The sequence below is a fragment of the Alnus glutinosa genome, chromosome 7 (assembly GCF_958979055.1).
Source record: "Alnus glutinosa chromosome 7, dhAlnGlut1.1, whole genome shotgun sequence".
In the NCBI taxonomy this organism is placed as follows: Eukaryota; Viridiplantae; Streptophyta; class Magnoliopsida; order Fagales; family Betulaceae; genus Alnus; species Alnus glutinosa.
Genome location: NC_084892.1, coordinates 4,955,889 through 4,967,138, shown reverse-complemented (window position 1 = coordinate 4,967,138; position 11,250 = coordinate 4,955,889). Strand labels below are relative to the sequence as shown.

Below are 11,250 nucleotides of genomic sequence, written 5' to 3'. Positions count from 1 at the left end.
CTAAAAAAAAAAAAAAAAAAAAAAAAAAAAAAAAAAAAAAAAAAAGTGGGTGGTAACTTGTCATTTTGAGATCATCCCTTAAGAGCACTCACATCTGACTTCTTTATAATTTTTATAAATTTGATTTTAAAAATTTATTTTTATTAATTTAACTAACCAATTTTAAAAATTCTTTAAAATAATCGGTTTCCTACTTCAAATAAATCACAAAAATAATTCTCATGAATAGATTTGTGGTGACGAGAGAAAAAAAAAAGTTGATATGGATAGCAAAAAGTACTATTAAAAAAATTATAACATCAATTTGTAAATGTGAAAAAAATAAAAATAAATTCATTTATAGTACAGCTTGAAAACTCTGAGTGTTTTTGAATGATGATACAGCTTCAAAACCGAGTGATTATACAAGGAATGTGCATGTTTCACAACTCAAATGCATAATTATTACACAATTAAAGATATATAAGTGAGATTTATGTAAGTGGGTCTCACCATAAATGGATCCTAATTCCTATCAATGTGTCTTAAATTATGGAGTACTATTTTTTGCACAACTTTTACACAATTTTTGCACAATTCTTACACAACTCTAATTACTTTTTTTTTATGATCAACCGTTAGATTTATTTTTTTACATGTGGACCATAAATATTTAATAATTAATCTTAAAAAATAAAAATTATTAAAATTATATAAGAGTTGTGCCAAAAAGACATTACTCTAAGTTATATAAAAATTGTGCATTTGGATTTGAAAAATAATTTTTCGAACAACAACGAGAATCTCCCTTAATTTTACCATATGCTCGATGTGTCAAATCGCTCATTTTTTATTCCAACCGTGTTCCTCTACCCCTTTTTCATTTTAACCGGAGTTTCTTTTGTTGTTTTGGACCTTTGGCTACAACCAAAATAAAGTGTGTTTAGTTTTTATATAAAATTGTGAAGTGCGAAATATATTTGAAAAAAAAAATTAAAAATTAAAAATGTGTTTTCAAACCTAAAGTAAGTGATTATGTTTTTAAAAATAAAAAGTTTTAAAAGCAAAGTCGTGATTTTATTTTTACCCAATTATTAACTGCGTTTTTTAAATTTACATTTTCGTTAATTATTTTTTGAAATCGTTATTTTTCAAATAGCACATTTTGAAATTGATAAACCAACCGAACCCCAATAATAGACCTCACTCTTTATCTAACTAAAGACATAAAAATTATTATAATATTAATTAAATGATTAAATTAAGGAAGAAATATAATTTATCATTGTATCCCCTCAAACTACCACCATTTATCTAGATGGCTCACCAAACTACTAAGACTTGGACTCTAGCCTCTCAAACTACCAAAACATTTGAAAAAAAGGCATTTTTTGGAGAAATGTTTTCATAATACCCCTGCCACGTGTTATTTTTCAATTAGAAAAATAAAAATAAATTTATAAAAAACTAAAAATAAGTAAAAATAAATTAACAAATAAATAAACTAAAATTTTATTTCTCATTTTTATTATTTTTTTAAAAAAATATGCTTGTTTGGAGTGGCGTTATTAGACCTAACCAAAATAGACTTGCTCGTCATTTGTAACAAAACAAAATTCAGATTGAAATAATTCATAACCTTGAAAAGATCAATATCATAGACATCGAATGATAGAAAATTAGCCATGTCCGCCTTCGGAGAGGTGGGGATGAGTTTGCCGAGCTGCGAGCTTGCATTGTGCCCAACGACGATGCTAAAAAGAAGCTGCAAGTCCTCCGATCGATCGCAATATTTTAAAAAAAAAAAAAATTATAGTTTTTTTTTTTTAGTTTTTAATTTTCTTATAATTTTTTTAATTTTTTAATTGAAAAATAACACATGGCAAGGGTATTATGAGAATATTTCGCCAAATGGGGCATTTTTCAAAAGTTTTGATGGTTTGGGGGGCAAGAGTGCAAGTATGTAGTTTTGGGGGCTTATTCGGAGAAATGATGGTAGTTTGAAGGGTTAAATTTTATTTTTTTCTTAAATTAATCTTTTATTAGTGATTTAAGATATTATCAGTGCAATTGTATTGGGTTAAAGCTTTGTTTACTTAATTTAGCTTCTTCTTTTTTTCTTTCTTTTTTTGACATGTCCACACAAGTGGGGGAATGGGGAATTCGAATTAGTGACTTCCGCTTTATGATGCGTGGTTCCCAGGAGATTGAGCTACCTCTTGAGGACACTTAATTTAGCTTTTGACTCCAAACATAAAGAAGAGCATAGAATTATTAATTAAATAATTAAATTTATTATACTTTTAAAATAAGGTACTGGGGGGTGGCTCGTAGGCCACCCGGCCTATCCCCTCCAAGAGGCTCCTCAAACCCTTCTTTTTCATTTTTTTAAATAAAAAAAAAAATTTAAGCTCTTAAATTTATAATATAATTCAAAATAATAATATTTTAAGATTATGTGACGAAAATATTGACGTGGCACTAACGGAAATTAGAAAAATAGATGAAAAATCACGGAAGAATTGATTTCAAATCCACGACAAACTTAAAGTGTAAAAATTGATTTTTAAACAGTGAGTGACTGATTTAAAATTGCGCGTTAGACTCAAGAATTTATTAAATATTTATCCATTAAAATAATGTAACATAAAATTAAAAATTATGTTAGTTGGTATTTTTATTTTTTTTTGTTAGGCTTTGTTAGTTGATATTCTTTTTTTGTTTGAAAAAGTGTTTTAATGTAACATAAAATTAAAAATTATTTTTGTGTTTTTAAAAATATTTTAACAAGGTGAGCATCTGTAATTATTTAATTAATATTTTATAAAACTAAAAGAAATATATAACTATCAAATTGAGAAAGCCGAAAAAGAACGAAGCAACACAAAGCAAATGATTAAATCCAGCGAGAAGAGAGGGCAGGGCGAGGAATAGAGCGTTTGGTTGAGGGTTAAAAGGGAAATACGAGGGAAACTAGAGAACTACGTGTCTGATGGGACTTGGGAGTGTTTTAAAAAGACTCCAGAATTTAAAAAGAGTGAGCGGGAGAGGGAGGAAGATAAACCGACGTAACGTATCACTGTCTCACAGTCTCACTGACTCTCCCTGCTCCGCGCATTGCCAGGTCGCGTCTCCATCAGACTCGTCTCCTTTTGCCGTGAAACGCGGACTACAGTTCCCCCACCTTCCACGTGTCACTCACAACTCGATCCCCAGATTGTCCCACAGGAACCAGACACCGCCTGTGTTCCTCTGCGGATTGGACAAGGCTGAAATTGCCAGTGTCACGTGAACTTGCTTCATTTTGTTCAGATTGACCATATTTTACAGATATTGAGAGAATTGTTTGACAAATGACATTACATAATAGAACAGAACAGAGTAGTGGGTTATTAATTTTTGAAATTAGTAAAAAGTGATGATGTGATATAAAATAAAAAGAATTTATATAAAAAAGTGAAAAAATTTTGTATTGTAGTTAAAAAGAGTAATAAAAAATTATTGATGTGATATAAAAAAGTGAAAAAAGTAAGAATGTTTTGATGTTGATTAGTAGTGAAAAGTATAAAAAAATGAAAAAAAAAAGTACATGAACAATACTGTAATATATTGTTCCTTGACAAACAACCCCAGAGTTACCTCCCTCTACCAATGCTTCGGACCGTTTGGATGTTTAATTTTTAAAAAAATTATAAATATTGCGTGAATATATTTTTTAAAAATATATTTGAATAATTTAAAAAATTTGAAACAAAATTAAAAAAAATTGATAAAATTTAAAGAGAATTTAAATTTTAAATAACAGTATTTATAAAATATTTGTAAAAGAAATTTCACCCAAACATGCCTCACGTTTCAATTGATGACACACTCACATTTCAAAACACTATCATTTTTTTTTTTTTTTTGAAAAAAAGATTTAAATTGTAGTTATAACTTTTAATACAAAAAAATAAATAAAAACTTTTTTATTTTATTTTTATTTTTATTTTCTCATATAATATTAGAGATTCTAAATAATTAAACGTCGAGGTTTACACCATATAAGTTGGTGACCGGAGTTGGTTGTCATATCCAATTTGAACCGGAGAATGCACCCCATAACACATTAGAATGGGATTCACATATTAAATTTCACTTCAATGTGTCTTGAGGTATTGTACTTATTATTTCCTACGAGTATTTTTAACATTTTTCATTCGGAGCACATTTACTTTTCAATTGAACTATTCTTTTTGGTTTGCACCATCTTCTAACAGCAATTTGGACTCACAGGCTTAGAACATGGCACGTAAACCCCTTGTATTAAATTATAATTTTTAAATCAAAATTTAACCACTTTCATTCTTTTTATACCCTTTCTCCACCATCCTTCTTCTGCATCTTTTTCTTCTTCATTTCTCTCTCTACCTCATTTTCTTCCTCTTACTCCTTTTTGCCGGACCTGTGGCCAGCCATCTTAGAAAATCAAAGAGTAATCATGACACTTCAGGCATAATGTTTTCTTTTCGGTTTGTACCCTCTCTAAACTAGTCCAGATGAGAGAGAGCTCCATTTTCACTGCTTCGCATCTCTCTCCAAAGAAGCAGATGAAGAAGACGACTCCAAATAGGACTGTTCGCGCCTCCTTCTCACCCGGTCTTTTCGTTTTTGGTATGTTAAAAGTCTGGAGCTTTTTATGAACGTTGATTGCTTTATTCATTTTATTTAGGCTTTTGGGTATGTGGTTGAGATTGTTGTGGGGTTTCTGATGTTTCTGTGTTTGTTTTTCTTAGGGAGTAATGGTAGTGCTGCCCGTTCAAGCTCCAATGCTCTAATTTCCGTATCAGGAATGGGTGATTTTGGGAAAAAAAAAAATATACTGCAGGTATATATTTTTCTTTTAAGTTTGTATTTTCTTAGGTGCGTTTGGGTATTGAATTTTGAGAATTAGAATTGAATTCTTATTTTCTTTACGAATTTCTAAGCAAATAGTGTTTAGAGTTTTTTTTGAAATTGTGTTTGGGTATTGAATTTTGTAGATTGAAAAGTATTGTTTTTTAATGGTAGGAAATGATTAGAAATGATTGGAAGTATGAAAAGTTGTGTTTAATGATTGGTGTTATGAAAAGTAGTGTGAAATTATGATGGAAATAAATATAATAATTAATAAATAACTATTAAAAGGAAAATTTCATACTTAATTAAAATGAATTAAAAAAAAATTAATTTAATAATAAACTTGCAACCCACGTCCCTCTTGGTTTCCCATTTTGCCCCTAACTATTTTTGCTTTTAATTTTAATTACATTCCATTTTTCCGTTTAAAAAAAAGACCACATTTTCCGCCCATCACCAGCAGCCACCTACCCTTACTTTTGGATAATCTTCTGCCCGGAAAATACCCGCCACAAATTTATTCTTTTTTACTTCTTTTTTCTTTTTTTCTGAGCAACACACCACAGAAGACTTTTGAATAAAAAAAAAAAAAATCGCCTAAAAGTTACAAACAAACATGTGGAAAATATGCTGTTTCTGCTTCTCTTGCAATGATTAATCAAATAAGAAAGTGGCAGTGTCTTGTTCAGCCAGTAGATCTGTAAATGCACGGGCATTATAAAAAATATTACTTCAACATTATAATTGCCCCTTTTTTTTTTTTAATTATCTCCATCTTCGTTTCCATGTGCATTATCCCACATTGCTTGTGCAATGCCTTCTCTAAAATTGGCCATTTCAATGCCAGCTGCAGATGAGAAGTCATATTGTCCTGAATGCGAGGGGCCTGCCTCATCATTGTTGCCATATGCATAAGGCTGCTCACTCGTCTCTGGTTCTGCTGCATCAGTGCCGTTGAATATTTGATCATTTGGATTACGTGTCCCGATGAAGTTGTGCAGTGTACAGCATGCCATGATAATGCCAGGTTGACATGTCAATAAGTACCTAGGCATATCGTACAAAATACGCCATCTCCTCTTTAATCTAGCGAAGCAGTTCTCAATCATCATTCGTAGTGAGGAGTGTCTGAAATTAAACAGTTCCTTGTACCCACGGGGTAGAGGCCTATTACGAAAATGGGAGAGATGATACCTCTCCCCTTTATACGGAGGCAAGAAACCTCGTGTGCATGGGTATGCAGAATCAGCCACATAATAGTGCCCTTCATAAATAAAATACCCAAAGTTTATTGAAGAGCATGAATTTTTATGATATATAGAAAATTACGCAATTGTATGCAACGTACTAACCATCTGTAGGCCACTCAAAGCCTTGGTCAGTTGTAACAGCATCCTTGAAAATGCGGCCATCGTTCGCGGATCCCTCCCAGCCAGCGTACACGAACATGAATAACATATCAAAATCGCATATTGCCATAATGTTATGTGTGCATTCATTTTTCCGGCCACGATAGAGGCGTTGGTGCTCTGTCGGGATTTGGGCCTTTATGTGTGTGCCGTCGACTGCACCAATACAATCCTGTAATAATTTTCAAAAAAAAATTAACTTGAAAATGTACATTGTTTTACAAGTTTTGAACAGTAGCGCTGATAGGGCCGATGTGTTATAAATGAACAACACTCACCTTGAACCAAGGATAATACTTAGGATTACCCTGTACATGTGGGTGCACCCCAGTCCTATGTCTCACTTTGATGTAGACCTTGGCCAGATGGCCCAGTGCTTTCAACACCTTATTATAATGCCGGTTTATTGTCTCCGTGGAGTGTTGGAAGCGATCGGCAGCGATCCGCTGCCCTTGGCAGTGCCCAGTAAGCACAAGAAATATAGCAACACTTTCCTCAACATCAAGGTTCCTTGTACTCATTATGAGTCGGCGCTCCCTCAACTCAAAACACAAAGCTATAAAATCTGGTGGCTCCATACGAAACATTTGAAAACACGGCTCTGGGTGACCGTTCAGCATGTATGTTATGTACATGCCCCCTCGTAATGGCAAGTTGCGTTGCGGCATTTTGGTGTTTTCATCGTCGTCTGATGAGTCAATTGCACTCAGTAAAAAGAAAATATCGTCATCAATTTCATCATCTATATTTCCATATGCGGGTACGAAAGGCAGGTTAGATCCGTCCATCCTACTGACAAAGACTTAGTTCAATACAGTTTCAAATAATTTGGTGAATAATACAATCTAACACACATTCAACAATTAATTATTGTCACATATGCACGTAGTAAAACACATTGCACCAATTAACTACTCTCATAGCTAATAGCTACAATACATTAAACTAACATCAAGTAACTTGTCTCATAGCTAATAGCGAAAAATACATTAAACTATTGAACGTAACTTAACTTGTCTCATAGTTAATAGGTAAAATACATTAAACTAACATAAAATAACACATGCCACCAATTAACACAGATTGTCAATCCAGGGGCTTGACCTTTGATAGCCAAAGCAATCTGTGTTCTTTGTTCCAAAGGAGAAACAAGTTTTGAAGTTTTTCATCTAGTAGCTGAATTGATGCAGCCACGTAAGTATCGAGTGTAATTTCATCCTGCAACTCATTAAGCACGGCGATTGCTTGGTTTATTGGAGGTGCGGATTTGCCAGTGCTGAAATGTTGCGTCGAACTCAAGTCCGCCAGAATTTGCTGCTGTATGGATTCTCTTCTTGCTATCGCCAGCTCCTTCATCTCATCATACAGAGCCTGCTTCGAACGAATTACACTCGCTTTTGATTCCCTGGAGGATTTTTTACCTGAGGATCCTTTCCCTGAAGATCCCATGCTGACGCCCAATCCGATACTACGTGCCGGGGCATTTTCCCTACCCCTTGTAGCCTCCACCATTAGCTCCTTCCCTCTACGACGACCCCTAACAATCGAAGGTCCACCAATCTCCTCATCATGCAGACTGTCAAGGTCAACAAATGTGGGTGACGGATGACCTTCGGGTTGACCTGTACAACCTACCCCAGCATCCCACACGTGTATGCCTTCTGTTTGCATACGGTGCATAAGATCTGCTTCCTCATCGGTGTTTGGCGGGGACCGTGCGGAGGACCGGCGGAGAATGCCAGTTGCTGTGGACCGATTATTTGAAACTGTATATGTGCGCATTAACTTAACTTGTTTATAATATAAATGTCTTTATTTATAAAGTTTAGAATAAATACAAAGTATAATAATCTAATCATAATATTTGATTACAATTAATTTGTAAATAAAAAATATTCTAATATCGATCAAATATGAAATTTATAAAAAATATAATATATTTTATATTTTAACATCTATTTAAACCCAAGGTAAAAGATTATGAAACTTTGAGATTGAAAATAGAAATTAAATTTAAATGCAATCGAAGTAGATAGTCGAATCAAAATGGTCCACGTAAACCCTTTATATTAAATTTTAATTTTTAAATCAAAATTTAACCACTTTCTTTCTTTTTATACTCTTTCTCCCCCGCTCTTCTGCATCTTCTTCTTCTTCATTTCTCTCTCTACCCCATTTTCTTGCCCTTACTCCTTCTTGGCGGACCTGAGGCCAACCATCTTAGAAAACCAAAGAAAAATCATAGACACATCACACGTAATGTTTTCTTTTCGGTTTGTACCCTCTCTAAACTAGTCAAGATGGGAGAGAGAGCTTCATTTTCGGTATGTTAATAGTCTGGAGCTTTTTATGAACGCTGATTGCTTTCTTCATTTTATTTAGGCTTTTGGGTATCTGGTTGAGATTGTTGTGGGGTTTCTGAAGTTTCGGTATTTCGTTTTCTTAGGGAGTAATCGTAGTGCGACTCGTTCAAGCACCAACGTCTATTTGGTTTTTGTTGTTTGTACATTATGCTACCTTTTTTTCTGTTGGAAAATGCTTTAATTAATTTCCATCTCCCAAGATTGGGAGATTTTTTGGAAAAATAATATACATGTATATATTCTTTTTGTAAATGTCTTTTTCTTAAAAATTTAATCTTGAATAATTTTCTTTTATATCCTCTAATTGAATTTGCTACATAGTTATTTTATGTTAAACTTTTGAAAAAACCCATGCATATGTGGCTTGAGGTTCATACCGCACTCCTTCACAGGCACGACCATCCCAGTCTACCTCGTAGAGTAGTTCCGTACACGAGGATAGGATTGCCGAGATAAAGATCTTGTTACGGGAGCTGACCGATAGAAATGACGCTTTGGAGCAACGTATGAGGCGGATGGAGTCCATTCTTGCCTTCATGGGACTATTACATACGAGCCCTGTTGGTGAGCAGTCTCCAACTCCAAACGAAAGTAGTTCATCGTCTGTAGGTAGTACATATGCAGGTAAGATTACAATTACAATTGTGTAAACTCTCTATTTGCTCAATGCTATGGACTTGATAGGCATAAAAATTAATTTTTTAATATTATTATTATTTGCAGGTAATGCGACATAGTTGGGTCGTTGTTGCCCCTTGACTGTAGTATTCGCATTCGCCGTCGGGCTAGCACTTTCTTGTTGGGACACCTTCGCCCACTGCACTGTTCCTTGTGCATCAGTCGCTGGTCGGCCGGCTGTCGATTGGTATGAAAAATTGTGATATCCAAAATCGACGAGCTTGAAGAATTGAACAGTTTTTGTTGTGTTGTTTTGTTAAGAGCAATAATTTATTGATTTGATTTTGAATTATTGCAATATTGTTTAAATTTATATTTATTGTAAATATTTTAAATATTGTAATAATATGTTGGGGAAATTGAAAAAAAAAAAATTGTATTTAATGATTTTGTATTTTTTATTTTTAAAAAAATTGACTTGACAATTTTTGGCACATGGCAGGAGCCATGTGGCAAAATCTAGCCACATGGCCTCTAGACCACGTGGCTGATTTTGACCACGTGGTCCAAAGCCACATGGCTTCAGACAATCACGTGGCATACTGAAGCCATTTGTCAAAAGCTACGTGGCCATTGTGCCCAAATTGGTGTTTGTTATTGAAAGGTCGGGAACAACCTACCAAAGGCATTTGAGGTTGTCGCACTCTATAACACATACTTGGGTCCAAAACAATGTTAAAATCTTTTGGTAATGAAGTGAAGCCTTTAGATGGATTTGCAAAAGTCCTTGTACCCACCATGCAAAACATTTGCAACGCAATTTCTACGGTTGGCCTAGCGAACCAAATCAAAGTTTCTTCTCACATTGATGCTGGAGTCCTCAGAGAATCCTTCCCTCCGTCAAAAGGCTTGTTCAAATTTGATCACTAGCCGCTTCTCAAGCTGATCATCCGTTTCTTAGTGAACAATCGATCTCCTTTACTCGGCAACTTGTACCCGTACTTTAGTTACATTGGCAATACTAGAGACATCCGTCTTGACTATGCTCTTTTTATAGTTCATTCTCTTGTAGTGAATGATCTTCTACTCAGTTCTTTTAATCTTTTTAACGCCATTTTAGATGCCATTTACGCAGCGCTAGACAAGGCCGGCGATGGGTCTTTGTAGATAGTTATATCAGAGTCCGGTTGGCCTTCAGCTGGTGGGACAATTCTTAAGAGTCTGCAGGATATATATATATATATATATATATATATATATATATATATATATATATATATATATATATATATATATATATATATATATATATATATATATATATATATATATATATAGTCAAGCAAGGAGGAAGTGCAAAGAGTTTTTGTAAGAAATTTGTTTTTGGGTTTGTTTTGGATGAGGACTCTGACCTAAGATGTATGCCCAAAAATATGGGCATTGTTTGGCAAGTGACGGAGTTGTGGCCAACTCCATTGTGCACTGCCCGTGTTAGTAATAAGACATCACGCCGCTTATCCTAACGTCTTCAAATTTGATGCAAAGTTGAGTCCAGTTTTTTTTCCTTCTCTGTTTAATGAGAAAAAATTGAATACTTTTATTAGGAATTGAAGAATGTCGAATAGAATAATATAGGTGTTAGAATAATATATATATAAAAGAATGACTATTTCTTTAACCATGGGCCATGAGATGGGCTATAATAAGGGTATTTAATTCCACATTTTTATATTTCCAATAAAATTTATTTATTTTTCTAATGGAATGACTATTTCTTTAACCATGGGCCATGAGATGGGCTATAATAAGGCTATTTAATTCCACATTTTTATATTTTCATTACAATTTATTTATTTTTCCAATAGAATTGTTATTCTGTGTATCAGACGTAACTTAAGAGTTTATTAGAATTTAAAATGACAAAGATAGGAATGATAGTGGGAGATTCAATTCATTTTTCTTTTTGATTATTATTTTAATTTATTAAAAAGCATAAAATGCTC

The 11,250-nt window shown here is 33.5% G+C and overlaps 1 protein-coding gene across 1 annotated transcript; it reads left to right on the top strand.

Annotated features, from left to right (window-relative positions):
• Nucleotides 1-4,403: 4,403 nt before the first annotated feature.
• Nucleotides 4,404-6,289, top strand: LOC133872346 (uncharacterized). The gene is made up of 3 exons (XM_062309835.1): nt 4,404-4,632; nt 4,755-4,846; nt 5,705-6,289. The coding sequence occupies exons 1-3, from the start codon at nt 4,518-4,520 to the stop codon at nt 5,813-5,815; spliced, it is 318 nt and encodes a 105-aa protein (XP_062165819.1). The 5' UTR covers nt 4,404-4,517; the 3' UTR covers nt 5,816-6,289.
• The last annotated feature ends 4,961 nt before the right edge of the window (nt 6,290-11,250 follow it).